This window comes from Saccopteryx bilineata, chromosome 3 (assembly GCF_036850765.1).
Source record: "Saccopteryx bilineata isolate mSacBil1 chromosome 3, mSacBil1_pri_phased_curated, whole genome shotgun sequence".
Taxonomy (NCBI): Eukaryota; Metazoa; Chordata; class Mammalia; order Chiroptera; family Emballonuridae; genus Saccopteryx; species Saccopteryx bilineata.
The window spans coordinates 34,909,442-34,934,882 of NC_089492.1; the positions used below are offsets into that span (position 1 = coordinate 34,909,442).

Genomic DNA, 25,441 nt, shown 5'->3' on the forward strand with positions numbered 1-25,441 from the left:
CTAATGAGATGGTCAATGTGCTCCTCTCACTGACCACCAATGAAAGAGGTGCCCCTTCCGAAAGTGCGGTGGGGGCCGGATAAATGGCCTCAGGGGGCCGCATGCGGCCCGCGGGTCGTAGTTTGGGGACCCCTGGCTGTGATAAAAGGAACCACCACAGACCTCAGGGACAGCTGTGGTGTACAGTTTACTGTGTGTTCTGTGTGTGTATGCATATAACTTTTGCTTTACAAATAGACCCATACTCTTACCCACTGTCTGATTCTTGTGTTTTGAAAAACTTCTATCTTGCAAATTATCCCATGTCCATACACAGAAGGATGTCTGACCTTGATTCTATCAGCTTTTGTATGTGTACATTATGGTTTTTACTTTCAGTGCTTTTTTTTTTTTAATGGTTAGCATTATTTTTTTTTTAAGTTTTTATTTTTTGTTTTTTTTCTTTTTTTACAGAGACAGAGAGAGAGTCAGAGAGAGGGCTAGACAGGAACAGACAGACAGGAATGGAGAGATGAGAAGCATCAATCATTAGTTTTTCATTGCACATTGCAACACCTTAGTTGTTCATTGATTGCTTTCTCATAGGTGCCTTGACCGCAGGCCTTCAGCAGACCGAGTAACCCCTTGCTGGAGCCAGCGACCTTGGGTTCAAGCTGGTGAGCTTTTGCGCTGGTGACCTCGAGGTCTCGAACCTGGGTCCTTGGCATCCCAGTCTGACGTTCTATCCACTGTGCCACCGCCTGGTCAGGCACTTTCAGTGCTTTTTAAAAATCATTCATGGATATTGATTATTTGGAGCTTTGTTTTAAGTGTCTTTTTTGTGATAATTTGAGATATTTTTACCTGATTTAGTTCTCTTAGTATTTCACCTTTATAAATTTATGCAAAAGCTGTCTGCTTCAGCTGCATTCAACAGTCTCTTGTTGCTTCTTCTGATAAAGTTTTTCCAGTGGGTTTATTTTTCTCTTTCACTTCTATGAATCTTGTCAACTTACTTTTGTATCCTTTTCCCATTTTACCTCTTTACCTGTTCTTTGAGGTCTGAGTTCAGAGAAGCCATATTTTTATTAACACATCTATCATTTTCATCTCCTTAGTGGCATCATTTTGGGGATGTATTTTTTAGCCTTAGTTGGTCATGTTTCTTTCCCCCTTTCTCTCAGGGCTTTGCCTTGGTCCCTTACCAGTTCTTCTCAACTTTGAAGGGACCGAGCTTTGTGACCCAGCTGTCCTGACACAGAATGTAGGGCAGGAGATGAAGTTACATCATTTGATTCTGTCTGTTGTACTTCCGATCTTGCCTCTTGTTTCTTCCGCAAGGCCTGAGCAGCATGTCCAGCAGTGAGGCCACTAACCGCAGTCCCTCAGTCACGATCTGCACTGTAACCCCACTGTCCACTAAGCAGCCTGAGCAGCATGCCCGGCAGTGAGGCCGCTAACCGCAGTCTCTCAGTCACGATCTGCACTCTAACCCCACTGTCCACCAAGCAGCCTGAGCAGCATGTCCGGCAGTGAGGCCACTAACCGCAGTCCCTCAGTCACGATCTGCACTGTAACCCCACTGTCCACTAAGCAGCCTGAGCAGCATGTCCAGCAGTGAGGCCGCTAACCGCAGTCTCTCAGTCACGATCTGCACTCTAACCCCACTGTCCACTAAGCAGCCTGAGCAGCATGTCCGGCAGTGAGGCCACTAACCGCAGTCTCTCAGTCACGATCTGCACTTTAACCCCACTGTCCACTGAGCAGCCTGAGCAGCATGTCCAGCAGTGAGGCCACTAACCGCAGTCTCTCAGTCACGATCTGCACTGTAACCCCACTGTCCACTAAGCAGCCTGAGCAGCATGTCCGGCAGTGAGGCCGCTAACCGCAGTCCCTCAGTCACGATCTGCACTGTAACCCCACTGTCCACTGAGCAGCCTGAGCAGCATGTCCGGCAGTGAGGCCACTAACCGCAGTCCCTCAGTCACGATCTGCACTGTAACCCCCCTGTCCACCAAGCAGCCTGAGCAGCATGTCCGGCAGTGAGGCCGCTAACTGCAGTCTCTCAGTCACGATCTGCACTCTAACCCCACTGTCCACTGAGCAGCCTGAGCAGCATGTCCGGCAGTGAGGCCGCTAACCGCAGTCCCTCAGTCACGATCTGCACTGTAACCCCACTGTCCACTGAGCAGCCTTAGGACCAGCTCAGCGATGGCCTGACGACTCAGGACTGAGACGACTGAGGTTCAAACTTGGGCTGCCCGACTTCCGATTTGTATGGCTTGAGACAATTTACTTAGCCTTTTGCATCTCAGTTTCCCCACCTTTAAAATGGGGAAAATAGCTGCTGTCTCTTGGGTTGTTTTGAGGATTAAGTGAGCAAGTGCTCTTAAAGCACTTAAATGTCACCTGACACACGTTCACACTTAGGAAGTACTTGCTCTCTTTATCAATGGCGGTCCTTTTTTTCTCTTCTCAACCATAATGAGAGGTTGCCTTCTGCAAAGGTGGTATGTCTGCACATTCTATGGGCATCCCCTGCCACAGGTGCTGTCAGATGGGCCCAGAGTGGCTGTCCCAGACAGGCCGAGTGCCCCCTGACTCGCTGCCCCGAAACACCTGCACTGCTGAGCCCGTGCCACCCCCAGACCGCTGCCCCTCCTCCCTGCCCAGCCGCGCCTTCTGCTGCGCAGAGCAGCCCCTCTGAAAACCCAGTGTGCAGGCCTGCCGCCATTTCCAGCTTCTTCAAAGATTATTTCTTCCAACTGTTTTCTTATTGCCTCCAAGAAAGAGAGCAGGACGGGCAGCTTGACTCCTGAAAATGTTTGTAAAGGAAGTTTGCGTTATGGTTTTGAAAAGGAAATTATGTTTAAATCAGGAAAGTTGTCCCGTGTGTGTTGTATCCCCCTCCTGTTTTATGCCATTCCTTTAAGAATTATCTTAAGATTTTATTGATTTTTAAAAAAGGGGAGAGAGAGAGAGAGAGAGAGAAAGAAAGAAAGAAAGAGAGAAAGGGGGTGTGGGTGGAGTGGGAAGCATCAACTCATAGTAGTTGCTTTTCCTATGTGCCTTGACCAGGCAAGCCCGGAGTTTCGACCCGTGACCTCAGCGTTCCTGGTTGACGCTTTATCCACTGAGCCACCACAGGTCAGGCTATGCTGTTCTTTATTGTTCATATGTTGAACAGATATGTATCGAATGCTGCTCAGAGCCAACATCACTCTGGAGGCAGAGGAGACACCAGTAACAGCACCCAGTCTAGCAGCAGAGTTTCCTGTCTTATTGGGGAGAGAGGAAAATCACTGGGCAAGTCACTAAATGTAGTGAGCACCGTGATCTAGGACCAGGCACATGATACAGGACTGAGCACTATGGCTACAGGCCACGATCCAGGAGGGAGGTAGGGGGCCATCTAGATTTCCATCCTCTCAGCCCATTTGTGGGCCCTGCCACTTCCCAAATATTGTCACCCTCTGTCTGTGACCTGGTGAGGGAAGGGCAAAGAGTTGGGTGGTCCTTGAGCCTTTGCCTCCCTTGATGTGGAGGTAACACTCTGAGAGAAGTTGACCTCAATTGAAACCAGTGTCACTGTGTCACACACAACACTGGAGACTGGACACAGGATGACCGTGTGTCTGGGAGATGTGGTAGAGGGCGCCTTGGTCAGGGAGCCCTGCTAAAGGAAGTGACATCTAAGTTGGTATTGGAAGGTTTCCAGGTGGGGAGGCGAATAAGATCATACTCTAGCCTTTTCTTTCCATCAAGGGGAAAAACCAACAAACAACCTAATATCTGGCAGTCTGGGAGACTCGGGACTGATACTGGGAAAAAGGAAGCAGTAGCCACTTCTACTCCAGCTGCCCGTAGACTCCCTGCCCCTTCTAGAGCCAGAGTGATTTATCAGCAGTGGACAGGTGCAGCCGGTGCAGGAGACACTCGCCCGGCTGAGCAGTGAACGGTTCCCATAGGGCCCTTGGGAGCAGAGAGGGCTGGCGTGAGCGGCGGCGACAGGAAAGGAGCCCGAGCAGCGGGACGCGGTGGCTCCCCCACCTCAGTATTATATGGACCCTACTTGGACATTTTCACCGCCAAGTTCTTGGACTGCTGTTTCCAAGTGGTTATTGCCAAATGGTCACATGTTCACAGGCCTGGCTCTCAGCAGATACAAGGACACTTTCTGGTCTCTGGGCAAGGACATGTGACATTGGAAACGTGAATATACACAACCTTCCAGGAGGCCAAAGAACGCCTTTCTCAAAGGTGGCAAAGGCAAGCTGCAAAAATAAGGGGGGGGGGTGCCTCTACAGGGCAGTTAGTCTGGACGAGGCCCGAACACCTGTAAGGCCCTCAGGTGTTCCTTACAGCTTGCTGAGGGGGGTGCTGTTAGCTTCAGGGTCACTGACTTGTCCAAGGATACATATCTCACAGGTGGAAGAGCTGGGATCTGAACCCAGGGAGCCCTTCTCCACTGAGGTAAGATATTTCTGTCGTGGTGGTAGTCCACCCAGCCCTGCCTCCCACCGGGTCCCTTTTGTTTTGTGTGTCTAGATCTGATCTGCCCTGATCACCTTAGAAATGAAGGGACTTTTGAAAAGGCAAAACCAAAATCTTAGACTCAAGACAATTTTATGGTCCTAGTTCTTAAACTGTCATGTTCTATGGCCTCATGTGAACAACATGTTTGAGAAAAAGAAATCAAGAAAGTATTTGGAGTGGCTTTTGCATGCCTGTGAAGGGAGGGGTGACTTGCATATTTGGGAAGTTTTGCTGACCAGGGCTATGTTTGGCTCATCTTAGAAGTGACTATTCCCCATTTCCTGTTAAGAGTGTTTCTTTGTAGTGAAATGATTAGGGCCCATTATTGGGATAGAAATTTAGAGCTTGGTGAGTCCAAGTATAGATTTTCTTGGATAAGAAACCTCAGTAATAAGCTCTGCGGCTATTAGTGCAGAGTATCAGTAAAACACACTAATTGATCTTCTTTGGGAAATTAAGAAACTTCTCAGGTTATTAAGTTCAATTTGAAAAGAATTACCAGATGTGTGAAAGTGTGTTAAGGCAACCCGTGGTATTGGAGGATTTTGATGTTTCTTAAAGATAAATGAGTTTAATTTTCTAGTGTAAAGTGTGCAGTTGGATCCCTGATCCATCTTAGATCAAGGTGACAGCTTAGCTAAGGCCTTGCTTCTCTATAATCTACATTTATCTAGTTGTCTTTTCCCTCTAATTGTGTTTTTGTATTGCTTTTACCTTTTATTAATTATGTACATTCTCATATACTTCAAACACCACAGAAAGAGCCACAATTCCTCCTTGATCACCACTCCAAACCGGGACGACCTGAGCTATTGTGCACCAGCCTTTATCTCATGATGTAAAGGTTCTTCTGTGCCATTATTTATCCTCTTTACCATGTTCTAAAAATGTGTATTTTTTCAAAGCAAATTGTGCTTCTAGTTTTAAAAGTAAAATAGTGATATAATGGATTATAACATAACCCTCTCCTGCTCTTCAGAGACACTGGCTTTCACATCTTTCAGCTTTTTCTTCAGAGATTTAACAATCTGGAGGTAATGACACACATCTCTAACTTTCTCTTATTCTTTAATTTGTGGACATTTTCCACTGCCTGCCTGTTATGGGGGGTGAAGATTTCATCTTTTTTCGATCACCTTTTTCCTCTTCCCTTCTATTCAATTTCATTATGAAAATTAAATCTTTAGCCAGTATTTCGATCACTATAATACGTAAATATTTCTTACTGCTGAAAAAAAGTTATATTTACCTTTACCTTCTTGAACAACTTTCCTTTTTTCTGGAGTTAAAATGGCATCATTTAAAAAAAAATGTATATGCTTAGTTGTCTTTAAACACTTTGTAGAAAGTTGATTTTCTATACCTACAGCAGTGCTGAGAACAGAACTTCCTCATGGTCAAATCGGCCAGATCCTTTTCTTGGAGGTGAGATCCACAGAGGGTCTCTGTCTTTCTGTTGTTGAGGATGAAAGAAACTTGAGTAAGTTCTCCTGCTGGTTGGAAATAGCTAATAGAAAAGGAGAGTTTAAGAGTCGGAGTGGGTGGGATTGGTCTTGTGTTCAATGGCATCTAGTAATAGAGGGAGGAGGGTCAAACATTAATTGGGTCCGGTGGAGGAAGGATGCCTTTTAAATTGAATGTGAGACAAAGAGAAAGAAATACTGGGCAAGACGGCAGGCACGGTCCAAGGTTTATGAGTAGACGCAGAGCAAGTCCCTTCTTGATATTTCTTCCATGATTATAGGAGGTAAGGTCAGCTGGTAGGGATGAGGGAGGAGGTAGATGTGGTTGGATGGTTGGGGAAAGTGGAGAAGGTTGAAATAGAGTGTGAGTCAGAACTCTACTGACTGAGGCAATTGGTAGGACATGCCGGAGAGGAGGAGGAAGATCGAGGACCAGTTCTCATGTCATGTGTCCCATTCCAACAAATGTCAGAGTTGGATGGTCCTTGAACCTTTTTCTTCCCTTGATGTGGAGGTTACCTGCTGAGAGAAGGTTATTTCAACTGAAACCATGTTGCTGTGTCAAACAGAACATAGGAGACTTTAATTGTAATGTTCTCTTCTAAAATATAGGCAATGTAAATATGCAATGGTGGGCTAGAGAGGGAGGTACCGGTTATAAACAATCGGTTTTTAAACGTTCAAGTTTAGATGCCACCATCCTTTTTTTAAGCCTCTCACTTAGATTGTTTGGAGAAATATGGCACCAAGATTGTTCAAATATCCATTTGTGCAGGTACTGTTCAAAATAAATTACTACATAATCCTTTATCTGAAGGAGCTTATCATCTAAGTAGCTCCTGAACCTAGCTTTAAACAAATTAAGTATAAGAAAGCCAAGAGCATTCAACAAACAAATGGTTGGATAGGGTAAGACAGTGGTCCCCAACCTTTTTTGGGCCACGGACTGGTTTAATGTCAGAAAATATTTTCATGGACCGGCCTTTACAGTGGGACATATAAATGCACAAAATAAAATTATGCGACCAGCGTAAAAACTGTGGTATTTTTAAATATAATTGTCGAACTTACGAGACAGGTGTCCAGAGTGAGTCTTAGACGGATGTAACAGAGGGAATCTGGTCATTTTTAAAAAATAAAACATTGTTCAGGCTTAAATATAAATAAAACAGAAATAATGTAAGTTATTTATTCTTTCTCTGCGGACCAGTACCAAATGGCCCACGGACCAGTACCAGTCCGCGGCCCGGGGGTTGGGGACCACTGGAGTAAGGTATTGGATAGATCTATTTAAGTTGCAAGGGAAAGAAATCACAAATGGGAACTCTGTTCATTTGCATTTTTTAATTAATTAATTAATTTTTTTACAGAGGCAGAGATAGACAGGGACAGACAGACAGGAACGGAGAGAGATGAGAAGCATCAATCATCAGTTTCTCGTTGCGTGTTGCGACTTCTTAGTTGTTCATTGATTGCTTTCTCACATGTGCCTTGACTGTGGGCCTTCAGCAGACCGAGTAACCCCCTGCTGGAGCCAGCGACCTTGGGTCCAAGCTGGTGAGCTCTTTGATCAAGCCAGATGAGCCCACGCTCAAGCTGGCGACCTCGGGGTCTCGAACCTGGGCCCTTCCACATCCCAGTCCGACGCTCTATCCACTGCGCCACCACCTGGTCAGGTGGGAACTCTGTTCATTTAGATGAAAAGTCGAAGTCTGGCTGGCACTCCCTCCCCACTCTCTACTCAAAGCTCCATTTCTTCTCTGTGTTGATTCCATCCTCACAGAGCCTCTCTCCAGGCTGTGATAAAAATGGCCATGTGCTTCAAGATTAGCAGTCCCAGTGGGAGGAGAATGCCCTCACCTTCCTTCATCTTTCTCCCTAATAGAGTCATAACTCCGCTGGATGTGGCAACCTATGGGGTAATCGCTAGGGAGAAGGAGGAAGGACAGGGAGGGGCAGTTGCCAATTGACTTGTTCCGTCCTGGCCAGTGACAAAGGGCTGGGTGTCTGTGACAGAGTAAGAAGTAAATACATAATTGGTCTCTGAACTTGGTTCCTGACACAGAGCTCCAAAAACCTTTGTAATTTTCTGAGTGATGGGGTGACAGGCATGTCTTACACAGAGCTTCTAAGAACTTTATATATATAAAAATGTCAAATTATGTTATACACCTGAAACTCATGTGTTATAAACCAATGTTACCTTAAAGAAAGTGTCTTTTTGTATGCTAATGAGATGACTGGTGACTGGGAACCCCTTGATAGCTTCAAGGTAGGATGGTCAAAGGCCTAATTAAAGGATTGGAACTTTCTGCCTCATTCCCTGACCCTGGGGAGGGTAGAGGGGGTAGATATTGAATTAATAATTGATCATGTCTATGTGCTGAAGTCTCTGTAAAACTCCCTAAAGTGTGGGGTTGGGAGGGCTTCAGAGTCTTGAACACACAGAGGGCTGGGAGGGTGGTGCACCCCGGGAGGCAGGGGAGCTCCCACCCTTCCCACATACGTGGCCCTATGCATCTCTTCTGTTTGGCTCCTCCTGAATTGTATCTCTTACAATAAATGAGCCATCGTAAGTAAAGAGCTTTCCTAAGTTCTGTGAGCTGTCCTAGAAAATGATCAAACTTAAGCAGGACATGTTGGGAACCTTCCATTTATAACTGGTTGGCCAGCAGGGTGGGAGGCCTGGACTTGCAATTGGCATCTGAAGTTGGGGTGCAGCAGCCTTGGAACCTGTGGGCTCCAAGCTAACTCCTGTTAGTCAGCGTCAGAGGTGTTGGTGTGAACAGAGTAGAGAAAACAGGGTTTTTCCTTTAGTGTTCATGAGCAATGTAAAAGAACGTAGGAGGGTTTTAAGCAAGAAAAGGACATTTTTAGTTTTGCATGTGAAAATATTTCTCTGGCTGCTGTGTGGAGAGTGCTTTGTGTGTGTGGGGGCACACTGGGGAGGGGGAGGTAGAAGCGAGGAGACCAGTGAGGAGGCCATGGCAGGGGTCTAGGGAAGTGTCAGTTGGCTCTAAGGTGCTGGTGGGGGAGATGAAAAGTGGATGGATTCAAGAGATAGTTTAAGATGTAAAACATACAGGACTCAGAACTTGACTAAATATGAGTGTTGAAAACATCTTCCTGATTCTTTTCTTGACTCCTTTATTTTTATCTGTTGCCACTAATTTATTTTTTTTTTAATTTTTTCTTTATTTTTTATTTATTCATTTTAGACAGGAGAGGGAGAGACAGAGAGAGAGGAGAGACAGAGAGAGAGAAGGGGGGAGGAGCTGGAAGCATCAACTCCCATATGTGCCTTGACCAGGCAAGCCCGGGGTTTCGAACCGGCAACCTCAGCATTTCCAGGTCGACGCTTTATCCACTGCACCACCACAGGTCAGGCCACTAATTTAAATTAAAGATGTAACTTCTTCGTCACCTTCCCAACCATAACAAAACAATACAGCTGCTGTTTGAGGGACGACCATGAGTGCTCTTCCAAGTTCTAAATGCTGCCCCTTGAATCCTCACCACAGCCCTGTGAGGTGAGCACTATTACTATCCTGATTTTATTGTATTTATTTATTTTAAAAGATTTTTATTTATTGATTTTAGAGAGAAGAGGGAGATAAAGGGGGTGGGAGGAGGAGCGGGAAGCATCAGCTCATAGTAGTTGCCTCTCAGATGTGCCTTGATGAGGCAAGCCCAAGTGTTCGAACCAGTGACCTAGCGGTCCAGGTCAATGCCTCATCCGCTGCACCACTGTAGGTCAGGCAGCCATCCTTATTTTAGAGCAAAGGAATGAGGTACACAGAAGGAAAGTAACCTCTCCAGGTTTACACACCATCAATGCGATGAGTGAGGGAGGTATCCTGGTAACCCAGGCAGTCTGCTCTGTAGATTATGTGCTTCTTAACCATGTGATCTGGCCCAGACCCTCAGTACCTTATGCACAGATTACTGCAGCCAACCTCTCTTGAATCTCCCCTATCCCCCAGACTCCGTTCTAGTCCATTTTCACCACACTGCCAGCCAAACCTTTCTATAACTCCATTTCCATCCTCCCATTTCCCTATCCAGAACCACCATAGCTTTCTTTTGTCTTTTTAATAAAATCCTCGATTGTCTGATTTCAGGACCATCTGTTATCTGACTTGCTCTACCAATCAAAATGCTTCGTCACTCCTCTTTTGCAGAAGAATTTAATAAAGATATGCATTTATATTATTTTAACTTTTCACATAATTTAGATATCTTACTGGTGGTCTGCCATATGGTTTGAGTTGGGAGCTACATTGAGGTAACCTGAGTTAACACTGGGGTTTGCTTTAGAATCTTATCACAAAGCAATGGCATTCTTTCCATTCACTTTGTGAGTGGTCCTGTCCCCTATCCTGCCCCTGCCTCGAGGTAAGAGATGTTTGAGATATTAGGCCCAGGTGATATTAATGTGTGTTGAGAATCCTTGTAGCCTGGGGCTTGGTTTTGGGATTAAGCCTTTCCCATCCTTTTTGATGTGGGGTGGTACAATCCCATCATGCCTCAGATAAGTGACTTTGTATTAGAGACTTCCCTATTTTGTATATTGGATTAAAGGTTTTGAATCTACACTATAAAATAGGGGCAGAAAGGGAGCTTGCTCTCTTGGTTCCTGAGATTATCATTAGAGGAGAGAGTAGAGCAGAGAGCAGAAGGAGGCCACGTGGAGTAGGCCAGGAGAAGCAGCCAAGATGGCGGAGTGCTGAGTGAGATGCCAGTTTGTGCAGAGTTTGTATCTGGGATAAGGAAGGAGATGGGGAACTGAGGAGAATAAGGCTGGTGAGCTAGAAACCTTTGATTCTAGGAAACTCGGATAAATCAGTAGCTTTGTGAGCACTGAATGTGAGTGGGTTTTGGAGCCCAGTGTGTGTTTTTTACTTGCCCGCCGGGTGCAAGCTAGGATTAAAGATGATAGCCCATCTGCTTTTGGCTCCTTTGTTTCTTTACCGACTGTCCGAATCCAATGCCAACCTGCATGGGCTGGGCTGCTCTGATGGTGGCCCTGGCCGTGGCCACTGGCTTTACATAGGGAAATTTCCAAAATTCTCCTGGAAAGATAGAAGTGAGGAAAGTGTCGCCTGAGGTTGTATGAGGATTGCTCAGGGCCAGTGCTGTGGAAAAGGGAAACCAGCAGCTCTGACATTCTGGGAAAGATCTTGGAGTGATTCTCGAGGAATTCTAGGAAGTAGATTACCCCAGTACTGGGCGCTTAGAGGGAAAACGTGGTAGGTGACTCAGCATTTGCTGATTCAGAGGCCGATTCTGACAAAAAGACACAGGACTGTCTGAAAATTGATGGTGATCAGTAGGTGGCTAATTTATGGCAGGCCTCCAGAAACCTATTCTACATGGAAGGAGGCAGCATAACATGGTAGCTGACGCAGGGGCCATATAACTTACACTTGGACACTTTGGGAAATGAAAGGAGTGCGATAATTATTATACTTGTAGTAGACCGCTTGAGCTGCCTTAACAAAATATAGACTGGATGGCTTAAACAGAAATTCCTGCAACTGAGAAAGAAATTTCTTCTTTGTGCATGCATGGAAAGAGAACAAGCTTCCTGCTGTCTCTTTTATAGGGGGACATGACTTCAACTAACCCTAATCACCTCCTAAAGGCCCCATCTGCAAATACCGTCACATTGGAGGTTAGGTCTTCACCGTATGAACCGGGTGGTAGAGGGGAGACACAACATGTAGTCCATAACAATGGTGGATGACAGGCTCACCCTGGAACCTTCCTGGGCCAGCTCGGAGTTGTGATCACCCTATTGAAAGCCCAGGCCCTAGAGTCTTGTGGAGCTGGCCTTGAATTGTGCCTCTGCCACCTTCTAGAAGTGTGTCCTTGGCTAACTTATTTAACCTTTATGAACTTCATCTGAAAAAAGAGGAGTTAAATTAGAAAAATTAAACTAGCTACTATATGTGAAGCAGTTAGCACAGAGCACTCTAACAATATATTTGTGTATAATAAATGCATAGATCTATTTACTCATAAATTATATGCTATAGATACCTGTCACCTACATAGGTAGATATAATACATTCAAAAACATGTTGTTTTTTTTTGAACCAATCTTTTGAATTTGGAAAACAGATTATCTTCTTTAAAGTATTTAGGCTCAGAATGATAGAAACTTAGTAATTGTAAGTATGGAGGGAGGAGGAGTTAAAATGTAAACTCAAAGCTTACCTTTTGATACCTGGCTGGTTGGCTCAGCGGTAGAGCGTCGGCCTAGCGTGCGGAGGACCCGGGTTCGATTCCCGGCCAGGGCACACAGGAGAAGCGCCCATTTGCTTCTCCACCCCTCCGCCGCGCTTTCCTCTCTGTCTCTCTCTTCCCCTCCCGCAGCCAAGGCTCCATTGGAGCAAAGATGGCCTGGGCGCTGGGGATGGCTCTGTGGCCTCTGCCCCAGGCGCTAGAGTGGCTCTGGTCGCAACATGGCAACGCCCAGGATGGGCAGAGCATCGCCCCCTGGTGGGCAGAGCATTGCCCCATGGTGGGCGTGCCGGGTGGATCCTGGTCGGGCGCATGCAGGAGTCTGTCTGACTGTCTCTCCCTGTTTCCAGCTTCCGAAAAATGGAAAAAAAAAAAAAATAGCTTACCTTTTGATAACAAAATTAAGAAAAATAAGCCTGTCATTAATGTGATTGTACTTTTGAGGTGACTGGGCAAACTCTCCCATTCCCTACAAAGCCTGATGTCTAATCTATTGTGTCTGTGAATAAGGGGGGGGGGTGAGTGAAAGATGAGAGGGGGTTCCGGAAAGGGGAAGCGTTGCCTGTTAGTGGGGGGTTTGCCTGGTCAGCTTACCTGAGCCTCCGCTCTGCGATCTCAAACAATCTTCAGATTGGCCATTTGGATCTCCTCTCCTGATACCCAAAGGGAAGGTGACCTGGGCTGGATGCAAATTTTTTAGTTACTAAAGTGATTACTTCCTCCCTCGCCTTGCTCCACCCTCTCTATTATTAATATTCTGATTTATATAATAGGATTCGAACACAGAAAATGGTTTGAGTGACTCTCAATTCTCCCAAGGTAGACCTATAGCCCATGCCTAGGAGAAAAGTGAACTGACTGCCTGCATACCACGAGTATTAGGGTTAATCTGTCATCGAGGCCGGGATGGGAAAGTTTGTGACCTGAATCAGCCTCCCCAGAGATGGGGCAGCACTGGGAACGGACAGGATCCCCTTTGGGAGGTGCTAGAAACAGCACACCCTCAGATGCAGCCCCTCTGTGAGGCCTGTCTGGGCAGCTCCGGACCGTGCCTCCTCCTGGGGTCCTGCTCTCCCTGGAAACTAAGCGCCAATCAGTAAATGTCAGCCTTGAACTTTCCTAAACTCTGATGGCCTTCCAGTGTCTCTAGAGTGTCCTTGACAGTTTAAAGCAGTCCCTGGAGAGCTCACAGGTCAGACTGGCACTCACCGTAGTGCACACGCGCGCCTCCAGCGTGCACAGGCACAGGCACAGGCGCAGCCGCTGGGCCTCCTGCGTGCACAGGCACAGGCACAGGCGCAGCCGCTGGGCCTCCTGCGTGCACAGGCACAGGCGCAGCCGCTGGGCCTCCTGCGTGCACAGGCACAGGCGCAGCCGCTGGGCCTCCTGCGTGCACAGGCACAGGCGCAGCCGCTGGGCCTCCTGCGTGAACAGGCACAGGCGCAGCCGCTGGGCCTCTTGCATGCACAGGCACAGGCGCAGCTGCACGCCCTCCTGCGTGCACAGGCACAGGCGGAGCAGCACTGAGCAGGGAGCGCCTCAGCTGGGCGCCCACAGCAGCGGCTCGCTGCCACACAAGTCACAAGCTTGCACACTTCAGATTTTTGCTGTAGCAGAATCATAAATTACTGCAGTTTATAGACTTTTAGGGATGCCTGAAAATAGTAAAAATGAGAGTTTAGTAAATCTGAGACCACCAAGGACATATAGATGATTTTCCCCCCTAAAATGGATGCCTTGTTGTTTATCTGAAAATTATTCAAGTTCTATGTCATTGCATTGCTTTGGCCCCTCTCAATCCCCACTGTGTCCCCCAAATCTCTGCCCTGTGCTCTCATGTGCTGCTGCATGCTGTGTCCCTCAGGGCCAGGCGCAGGACACGGCTGACTGTCCCCTCCGTGAGGGGCGCCCTGAGGTCATGGCGGGGCTTATTGTGCTTTCCCTTTGCTCACAGGACACGTTTAGCATCTCTACCAAGAAAGCCTCTCTGGACATATTTCTGCCCGATGGAAGGAGCATTCCAGTTGAAATCCTAACATCAGACACCGCCGAAAGGGTCCTAGAGGTAAACTTCATCTAAACTCCAGCCCAGAACTAAATGCAGGAAGAAGCACTATTTAAAGGCAGGGACTAGGATGCAGTTTTCTTCTGGAAGCTTCCTGCCTACCATTTCATCCTGGACAATTGATCTGCCAAAATGCTGGGATCTTCTGGGAGACTGGCCGGGGATCTGAGCTACAGCCAGTACCCAGGTTTTACTCTTTGGTTTTATTCTCCCTGTGGGCATCAACTTTCCAGAGATCTCTTAGAGCCCTCCCAGAGCTGCTGTCAGCTCCTGGGGACTCAGCCAGGGATGTGCCCTGGAAATACAAGTGCTTTGTTATGGGGGGTCCTGTGGGTGGGAGCAGAAAGGAAGGTGGAGCCCAGATGAGCCTGAAACAGGCCACCGTGAGGAGGGCTGGTGACAAGGTCTGGGAGAGAGTGACGTGGGTTTATCAAAGGCTAAAAGAATTGTACTCCTCCCTCCCAGGGAAAACCCCTGAAACAACACCCCAGCGAGCCTAACTCTGTGCCAGACCTTAGGTTAGTGGGTTCTCTGAGGACTCTAAGGGACAAGACCCAGACAGCATCCTCCCCTTCTTCAGATGTGGCTGTGACCAGCGCTGCCCTGGGCCTGTCCTCCCGCTGAGCTGGGCTGTGGTCGGACACCATCTCCTCACACTCACACACTGTTCCCAGTCCCCTTTTCTCTGGAGGGTTTTAGTTCTATCCTCCAGAGAAACTTACATGGAAGAATAGGAAGTTATAAACGGAGGAAGTAGGGGAGGTTCCAAGACCCTGCCAAGGCCAGAGTTCTTTTGCTGGGGTCGTGATATCTGCTGCCTTCCGAGCCTGAATGAACTAAAGTGCTCCCTGCTGGGCCCCCAGCTCTCGAAGTCACCTTTGCCCAAGACAGTGTGTGTGTGTGGAGCAGGATTGGTTCTTGCGCCGTGACTCTTTCTAACCTGGAGATTCAGCCCACTGTATCCCCCTGCCCTCAGAAGAGCAGTTTGTGTTCCCAGATAGGAAACACCCTTTCTCTAGATCTTGGCTCCACCTGAGCACGATCATTTTGGATATTTCTTCTTGGGAAGTCGGTGCACATACCCCACCCTAGCCTTTTTATAGCCCCTGTATTTCTGACCTGGTGAGTGGCAGTAGTGGCCACCACATTGCTGAGGCCATCCATGGAGAAGTGACTGCAGGCTCCTCCTCTGACTCCTCTTGCTGCTGTACCCCATGTCTCTCTCCTGGTCATCCTTCCTCCTGTTTCCTCCTTTCTACCCCCATGCCCCTGGTTCAAGCCCTCATCATTCTTAGCTAGCTTTCTACAGCAGCCCCCAAAATCATCTCCCTGCTTCCAGTCTTGCTCATCTTCTGTACAGATTTCCAGAATGATCTTTCTAAAAAGCATCATAGGAGTTGATGCTTACTGCTTGAGGGGATTTATACCAATCCCCCACTCCCCAAACCACAGTTCCCTCAATTGCCCTCCTGGGACCTACAAAGTGGGAGATAGACACATAAATGAAAAAGGAGAAGGACAGGAATAGTGAGAGTAGGGACCATAAGCTCAGATGCCTCTGGGGCTGGGCAGGTAGCTCAGGTGCAGCTGCGGGTGTAAGATAACCTGGAAATGGTTGGGCCTCTGGGGCCCTGGAGAGCACCTGCCCCACCTGATGACATCATCTGCCCCACCTGATGATGTCATCATTGACATGTTTTCACTGCTGGGCTCATTGGCCAAGCTAGACCTACCTGTAGCTGAAGTTAGGGGCTGGTGGGAGTTTGGGGTCTCCTGTGTGCTGTTATGTCATAGCTATGTGAGTCTGGGTGAGTTGCTTAAGCTTTCAAGACAGTGTCTAAGTAATTATAGAAATAGCTCACATTCCATCAGAAGTGCTGGTTAGGGTTAGTCACTACCATTGGTATTGTTAGTGATATTAGAGGTAGTGCTACATAAGTATTGAGTTGGGCAGTAAGGCTAGGGTTCCACAATACGTCTGTCTTGTCCAGTTCCCTGCCTAGCATAAGTTGAATTAGATACATTTGTGATCTCAGAAAAACGTACTTTCTCTCTTCCAATCACATTGGCTTGTGAGAAATTCCCACCTATGACACTGACATCATTAGCATCAGATAAGTTTAGCTGAGGCTCTGTCCTTAAAATGGTGGAGTTTCTGAGCACATGGCCTGGCAGAAATGTGTCTTCTCTTCCAGGGGCTGGAGATTCTCCTGCTCGCATGAAAATGTAATTAAAATTTTGCAATGAAAAATCACAGTCTGTGTTTCCTAAAGCATCCCGCCTCACTCTCACTTTGCTGTCCCTGACCACCTCACCCCCATTTTGCTGGGCTCTTTAAGGACCAGCAATAAGTCCACAGCTTTTGTTTTTTTAATTTTGGATGCATTTGTGTTAATATCGCTTTATTGCTGGTGCTTGTGTTTTGTAGCATTGTTAACATTTGCCAAGAAATATTATTGTTTCTTTCTGTTGAGGCTTACTCCACTCAACAGAAGGTGCTTGTATTTATGTCTTCATAATGAGTCAGAGAAGAGAGAAATCTATGTCATTTGAGTGGATGTGGGTCAGAGATCTGTACCTACCGGCACATATCCTCTCCCCCCACGCACAGAGGGGCCCGTGGGTCCCCCAGAGCATGGGGAAGAAAGTAAGGGAGAAAGGAGAATGCAGCTTAGTGTTGGGAAAAAGTTGGAGAAAGTTCCCAGTCCTTTGCAAGGCTACACTGAGAACACCCACTCATTCTGTCCATCTCATAAGGTTGCCTCATGAGGGGTAATTGTCAGATATCGGACAAGAAATGTCCCCCTTTGAACCTGGCATTTGTACAACTTCCACATGAGAATGTGGAGCCATGGTTAAAGTGTTGTCTCAGGCACAGCAGCGTAAAGGTGAATCCTTGGGTGTTACAGATGATGTGTAAGTGGGGCATCCAAAAAACCACTCAGAAACCCAGTCTTAAAGAGGCAACAGTTGGGCTGGGTGGGTGATGATGGAGAGTCTGGGGTAGTGGCATGGAAGTTCCTGCTAGGGGAACACTACAAGGTTACAGTCCTGTGACCCACTGGGGAAGATGCCCCCATTGGTATTGAAATGAAAGTCCTTTGATGTGAAAGTCAAAAAGGAATTTGAAATGAGGGTAGCTTGTGCCTGGGACCTGAGTATTTCAAGTGTTTACATGCCATGTAAATTAGATGTGAACATCACAAGAGGCATCAGACAGAAGCAGGCCTAGGGTATCAAAGGCTTGTAGCTCATAGACTTTTATATGACAGCCACGTAGTAGGAAATACACCTTTCCCCAATATCTGGTAATTAAGCCCACAGGAAGGTGAATGTTGTAGGACAGATGTTAGTGGAGAATTTAGTGCTGCCCTCCAGTGGACAATAAAGCCCTAATTGATCCAGGAGACATGTCCACATCTGAGGTGGGACATCCAGCCTCAGCTGAAGCCAGTTAATGTCCATTGTGGTGGGACAGATACTTTTTTCTTCACTATCACTTTTTTTAATTTCTAAATTTAAGCATGGACCATTTCAGATTCAGAAAACATTTATTTTAAGGTGTGCCAGCCCATTAAAGCACTTTTTATTGTGTTTACAGTCAGTTTAAAATTCTGCACATCATAGTGTACATGGTGAATACTTCTAACATTTCCTCTTTTCTTATCTTTGGCTAAAGGTGGTGTCACATAAAATTGGACTGTGTCGGGAGCTCTTGGGCTACTTCGGCCTATTTCTCATTCGGTTTTGCAAGGAGGGGAAGCTCTCTGGTAAGAATGACAGAAGAAGCCCTGGCTGATGAGCTCAGTCATTTAGAGTGTCATCCTGAAACTCCAAGGTTGTGGGTTTGATCCCCAGTCAGGGTACATATGGGAAGCAACCAATAAATGCACAACTAAGTGGAACAACAAATGAATGCTTCTCTCTCTCTCTTCCTTCTCTTTCTTCCTAAAATCAGTCAATCAATAATTAATAATAATAATAATAAAGGACAGAAGAAATGTCATGTAGGCAGGTGCTCAGCCCAGAGATGAAAGAGCTGGTCACTCCCCTCCCCAGGGTGTGTGGTCTCTACTACTGTTCTCCACTCATGGATGAAAAGTTGGGGGGATGGGAGGTTGCGTCTGTGATCAGGGCGAGCTGGGACAAGTAACTCCAGAGAGGTGGCATGGACAGGAGCAAGAAGCCAGGTCTTCCCAGTAACTGTCCATCCTCTTGTGCCTGCCCTGGTCCCAATCCTGATGTCCACCTCACCTTGACCAACGTGCCCTGGGTGCTGACCACCAGCTGCACCCTACGCCCCTTGGAGTGCCAGTCTCCAGTCATCAGGACATCTCATCCCACCATCCTTTCTCCTTGTGAAAGAATACTTTCTATAAAGTACAGTTGATATAAATAAGTTCTTAGATTCTTTAAAGAGATATAATGAGATAATAGAAGATGACAGTCCAATTCACCTAGCTTTTGCGTCTTTCTGCAATACATTTCTAGATAGTGCGAGTTTTTTAGCTGTGAAATGTTACCAGTTATCTCAAAGTAGTTTACATACGTCCCCAGGAAGCTGTGGGAATATGGTTTGCAGTTAGAAGTTAAGGGGTTTGTGTGTTGGCTTGGCCACTGGGATCTGTGCGTGCTGCAAGAGCGCTGGACCTCTGTGGACCTCTGTTTCTTCATCTGTGTAAAACATTGCTTACTGAATTGCTGGTATTTTATGAAGATAAATTTTTTTTTTGTATTTTTTTGAAGCTGGAAACTGGGGGAGACAGTCAGACAGACTCCCGCATGCGCCTGACCGGGATCCACCCGGCACGCCCACCAGGGGCCAACGCTCTGCCCACCAGGGGGCGATGCTCTGCCCCTCCGGGGTGTCACTCTGCCGCGACCAGAGCCACTCTAGTGCCTGGGGCAGAGGCCAAGGAACCATCCCCATCGCCCGGGCCTTCTTTGCTCCAATGGAGCCTTGGCTGCGGGAGGGAAAGAGAGAGACAGAGAGGAAGGGGGGGGGGTGGAGAAGCAAATGGGTGCTTCTCCTATGTGCCCTGGCCGGGAATCGAACCCGGGTCCCCCGCACGCCAGGCCGATGCTCTACCGCTGAGCCAACCAGCCAGGGCTATTTATTTTTTTACTAAACCTTACAGATACAAGAGAATATTATATTTTATTCTTCCCAATAGAAATGCTTTATGTTCTCTCTCTCTCTTTTTTTTTTTTTTTTTTTTTTGGTATTTTTCTGAAATTGGAAACGGGGAGGCAGTCAGACAGACTCCCGCATGCACCCGACCGGGATCTACCTGGCATGCCCACCAGGGGGCGACACTCTGCCCATTTGGGGCATTGCTCTGTTGCGACCAGAGCCATTCTAGCACCTGAGGCAGAGGCCATGGAGCCATCCTCAGTGCCCGGGCCAACTTTGCTCCAATGGAGCCTTGGCTGCAGGAGGGGAAGAAAGAGACAGAGAGGAAGGAGAGGGGGAGGGGTGGAGAAGCAGATGGGCACTTCTGTGTCCCTGGCCGGGAATCGAACCCGGGACTCCTGCACACCAGGCCGACACTCTACCACTGAGCCAAGCGGCCAGGTCCTATGTTCTCATTTTAAAGCCACTGAATGTAAACTATCTGTGCTGTTTCAAGCGGTAAGACTCCCTTTCCTCTCTCCCCAGTTATGAAAAAGTTAGCAGACTTTGAACTCCCTTATGTGAGTCTTCGAAGTTCTGAAGTGGAAAACTGCAAGGTCGGACTCAGGAAGTGGTGAGTAAGCATTGTGACAGGAGGCACTGGAGGCTGTCTTGCCATCACCGATCAGGATTTGTCATTCTAACCATGTTGGCTCACAGCCTGACAGCCAGTGAGAGACTGGGGAAGGCGAAGAGGAAAAGAGTGAAGAAGTCAGAGCGGGCAATGATGGGTCTATTTGTCCTAAAGGGAAGGATGTTGAGGATGACTTTCACTGGTCTCAAGTAAATACTCGAGGGATAGTATTGTGAGGATGGCAGCATGAAGGTAAGTAAGGCTTGAAAAACAAGGGCTATTGGGGTTGGGATGGAAACAGGTAATTGTGAGGAACTGTGGGTCGTGGGCTTGCTTTGGAATGGATTATCGACTGTATTAATTGAAGGAATTTGTTGATGATCATGAACAGGTCTGACTCATTTGTTGAATTGTGATGTTCCCTGGAAGCAAAGGGTGGACTCAACTAACTTGCAGTGCATTTAAACTCTATATAGTCAGCTTATGTTCTGAAAGGAATTCAGTGATAAGTCCGTATATACCAGGACCGGCCATATTCCTAGATCAGTAGGGCACCTTGCAGAAAATACTGCCATTTCCCCAAGAAACAGGGGGCCCCACAAAGAGGAAGGAAAAGAAAAAAGGAAAATAACAAGACCCAGGACACTCCCCTAACCCCACATAACCTGTAACCTGTAGTTCAAACGTTTATTTCCATGGCTATATTGGATTGCTTCTTTGGTTCACTCTCTCCTGGCTCAGATATTCAGTAATCTGAGCACAGAAGCTTGAAAGCAAAGCATTTTGAAATCTAGGAATAGTAGTTATCTTGACCTTGTGATGCCCTGCTAGAGCTCTGCTCTACGGTTTTGAATTTTGGAAAGACATTCCCAGCAAGGCTAGAAGTTCATTTACTGTTATTCAAAAGTATTCTGAGAAATGGTCAAAATCTTTGGCATGGAACCCTGAGAAGGGAAAAGGAAACCCTTGCATGGTTCCCTCCTAAGGTTTCTAGAGTAGCCGTTCTTCTGGAAGCTGCTCAGTATAATGAGTGGCTCAGCACAATTATTTCTGGGATCAGAGTATGTGAATCTAAGCCCCAGCTCCCTCAGGATTTAGCTGAATAACCTTAGCCAAGTTATCTAAAATGTCTAAGACTCAGTTTCTCTATCCATAAAATGGGAATAATAATAATAGAGTCTACTCCATAAGATGATTGTGAAGGTTAAATAAACTGATCCCCAATGCTTAGTAAATTTTGGTTTTGTTTGTTATTGTTATCTTGAGGATAATAATGATGATAATAGTAATGACAACAACAGAAATTTCTGGGGCTTCGACTTGTTGCCCATGAGCTCTCCGGAGAGCCTGAGCAAAGGAGAGATGAGGATTCTGTTCCTCGCCTTGAAGCTTGAATTAGAAATTGGGCTATGCCTATGTCTTCATTAAATAGGTAAATGCTAGATCCTATGTGCAAGGTAAAATGTCTGCCTACAAGCTCACATTTCAGATCCAGACAGATGCCTTTGCTCTTGGTAACTGGGAAGAAAGGAGGTCTCACTTCAGTTGTTAGAGGTGGGGACCAGCTCACCGGAAGGGGAGAGCCTGGCGCAGGGTCCTGCCGGTGTCTGGTTCACTTTCCGGGGGAAGTCTCACAGGATGAGAGCAAGGAGGCTTCACAGTGAGCCCTAGTCAGTCTCAGAGATTTTTCTCTACCCATAATTCCCTGACACATCTCTCCAATGATGTTATGCTTCTTTCCAGACCTGAGGGTGCCCACCCTCACTTCTCAGAGCCCCAGTCTGGGATGGGTCTGGGGGCTCTCCAACTCTCTGATGTAACAGTTGCTGTTGTCTGTTACATGGGGCCCCTGGGATGCGTGAGTGAAATAGTTAAATAGAAAATAAATAAGAATGTTTCAGCTGCCTCTTTCCCCACGCCCCAGAATGAAGTTGATCTTCAAATAATATTTTCATCCTTTTCCTAGTCTCAGCCATTCCATCGCCTATTTGCCTAACACATCTGAGAGCAGCGGCCCTGCTTCCCTCTGCCTCGCGCTTCCCTGGCCGTTTCTGCCAGTTCTTAGTGTGCTGCTGTACTTATATCTGTCACTTCCATTCGTCTTGGTGATTCTGGGTCCCTGAGACAGACATGGAGCCTTACTGTATGCAAGTCACTTTGCCAAGGTGCAGAGGGACAACTCTGAAGAGGACCCAGCCCCTGGGCTCAGGGGTCCTCATACTTGGTATCAAGATCAACTTGATTAGAGCAGTGATCAGGATAAACTCAGGGTGCTGAGAAAGCAAGAGTGGGTTTAAACACAGCCTTGGAGAGTAGGGACCAGAGGAGGGGACATGAGGATGAGGCTGCCAGGAGAGGCAGATACAGCAGGGACAGGGTTTGCTGAGGTGTGTGCCCTTCCAAGCAGAAGGACAGAAGAGAAAATATGATTGGAATACTGAGTATTGGGGAGGGGAATGTGGTAAGAGGTGGAACTAGAAATGAAAATGGGTGTCCGGGAAGGGCCTTGGAAGGGAGCAGAATAAGTGCTCTAATTGCTGAGACCACGGGAGTCTGGAAGGTTACTCAGGAAAGAGTATCCCTGTTAGAATGTAGAGCATGACCGAGGGAACACCAGTGAGCAGACAGCCTCCTGAGGAGGTGACCAGAGCAGCTCAGGCAGGAGATGAGGGTGTCCCGGGTTCAGGATGGCAATATAGGTGTGGGTACGGGCAAGTTAGAGTGCCAGGTATTGTGGGGTGGGAAGCTCCCGCAGGACTTGGTGACTCAGTGGGGCTGCGTGTGAACAGGGTGCAGACCACTCCCTGAAGCGTTATTGGTTTGCCCCTCTGCTCTCAGTGTGCACTAGGCAAGAGCCTACAGTGTGGAGGGAGTGGGAACGGAAGAGACAGACGAGGTGGAGGGACAAACTGAAGGCTGGGCACGTGGAGGGGTGGGGCTTTGTCAGAAAAGGTTCCTGCGTTCCAAGTAGAGAGGGCCACCACCCCAGAAAGCAGGCACTCCCAGCTGTGCCCGCTCACTGTGTCATATGAATTAATGCAGCATAGGCCCTGGCTGGTTGGCTCAGTGGTAGAGCGTCGGCCTGGCGTGCAGGAGTCCCGGGTTCAATTCCCAGCCAGGGCACACAGGAGAAGCGCCCATCTGCTCTCCACCCCTCCCCCTCTCCTTCCTCTCTGTCTCTCTCTTCCCCTCCCGCAGCCAAGGCTCCATTGGAGCAAAGATGGCCCGGGCGCTGGGGATGGCTCCTTGGCCTCTGCCCCAGGCGCTAGAATGGCTCTGGTTGCAGCAGAGCGACGCCCCAAGATGGGCAGAGCATCACCCCCTGGTGGGCGTGCTGGGTGGATCCCAGTCGGGTGCATGTGGGAGTCTGTCTGACTGCTTCCCTGTTTCCAACTTCAGAGGAAAAAAAAAAAAGAATTAATGCAGCACCCCTGAATTATGCAGGTACCTGGACCCATCCCTCGACTCCATGCTGATGGACTGCAGAGCAGCTGTAAGCTTGATCTACATGCAGGTGAGGGGAACCAAGAACACCACATATTATGGGCCACTTGGGTTTAAAACATTGGGAAAAAATTGTAGGGCCTATGAATTCTGCCTCCCTACCTAAAATAGGCAAGTTCAGAGACAGAAAGTAAAACAGGGCTGGGGGAGGGGAGGAAGTATTGTTTAATGGGTACAGAATTTTCACTAGGCATGATGAAAAAGTTTTAGGTTTAGAGAGTGGTGACGGTGACGCAACATTATGAATGTTTTGGTGCCACTGGATTGTATGGTTACAAATAGTTAAAGTGAAAAGCGTTATGTGTATTTTCTCACACCAAAAAAAGTGGAGTATAGAGAGAAAAAAAAAGATTTCTACTTCCATTTTAACAATCATTGCCTGAATTTGCAGCTGACTCACCATCATCTAGACGAATTTACTTCAGCCTAGAAAGAATATTCCCAATAATTTAGTCACACAGCGTTCCTGTATTTCACTTCAGCACTATCTTCTTTTTCCTGGAGCCAACAAGCAGCCTTCCCGCCCCAGCACCCATGCATGTGCAAGTGGCCTGTGGCACTGCACTGGGCTGTGTGTTCAGAAGGGCCTCATGCTTGTCTAATGCTCTGCTGTCTCATCTTGAAATTCTTAATAATTTCTGAACAAGGGACACCACATTTTCACTTTGCACCAGGCTCGGCAAACTATGAAGTTGGTCCTACTTATCCCTACTCCTCCACCTCCAGGGGAGTAAATTTAGAGTTTGATCTCGTTCCATTTCCCCAGTTCGCACGGTGAAGGTTCTGCTGAGCAGTGGAATGGTCAGCAGGTGCTGCCTGCCTGATACACGGTGCAAGACCTGGTGCCCATCTCAGTTCTGCCTCCTGCTTCACCAGCTCCCCCTAGTGTTCACTTCACCCAGTCAGCATCTTGGAGGCCTGATCCTTTCTGAAGCCTGGCTTCACAATTCTGGGAGAGAGGCGTGGAAACTTCATTTAAGGAGTTCCGTGAAAATATCCCACAAACTGCTCTCACACAGCGGGAGAATTTTCGGTCAGATTCTTGCCCTGTTCACACCCTCCCACGTCTTTCCATTTCACTCGGACGAAACCCCGATTTCTGCCACACTTGTTTTATTATCTTCTTAGCATTTCCCCATTACACATACACACAAACACACAAGTATATATGTGTATTTATATATGTATTTTAAAGCTATTTATTTATTATTATTATTATTATTATTATTTTTTGGTATTTTTCTGAAGCTGGGAATGGGGAGAGACAGTCAGACAGACTCCCGCTTGCGCCCGACAGGGATCCACCGGCACGCCCACCAGGGGCAACGCTCTGCCCACCGGGGGGGCGATACTCTGCCCCTCCGGGGCATCGCTCTGCCGCGACCAGAGCCACTGTAGCGCCTGGGGCAAAGGCCAAGGAGCCATCCCCAGTGCCCTGGCCATCTTTGCTCCAATGGAGCCTTGGCTGCGGGAGGGGAAGAGAGAGACAGAGAGGAAGGAGGGGGGGGTGGAGAAGCAAATGGGCGCTTCTCCTATGTGCCCTGGCCGGGAATCGAACCCGGGTCCCCCTCATGCCAGGCCAACACTCTACCGCTGAGCCAACCGGCCAGGGCCTATATATGTATTTTAAATATTTGTTTTACTATCCCTCTTCCTACTAGAATGATTTCTTCATGAAATCAGGTATTTGTTGTTTCACTGCTGTCTGCCCAGAAACTGTAACTATTTCTGGCATGATGTCGGCACTAAGCCCTGTGGTGGGCCTGACATTGTACTAATTGTTTTAACTGCACGTGGGCCTTCTACATTTGTAAGAAGAAACAGAAATTTTTCTAACAGAAGATTGAGTAGACTCAAAAGATATAGAAAGTTATAGAAGATGTAGAAAGAGGATATAACAA

General features: G+C 47.4%; 1 protein-coding gene across 4 annotated transcripts in view; it reads left to right on the forward strand.

Annotated features, from left to right (window-relative positions):
- Positions 1-25,441, forward strand: part of SNX31 (sorting nexin 31) — an 81,605-nt gene that overhangs the window by 18,724 nt on the left and 37,440 nt on the right. For all 4 annotated transcript variants that reach the window (XM_066264639.1, XM_066264637.1, XM_066264638.1 and 1 more), the window contains exons 5-8: positions 14,179-14,289; positions 17,969-18,059; positions 19,949-20,036; positions 23,481-23,550. In XM_066264639.1, the coding sequence (XP_066120736.1) occupies positions 14,179-14,289; positions 17,969-18,059; positions 19,949-20,036; positions 23,481-23,550 (360 nt within the window). The remainder of the gene's footprint in view (positions 1-14,178; positions 14,290-17,968; positions 18,060-19,948; positions 20,037-23,480; positions 23,551-25,441) is intronic.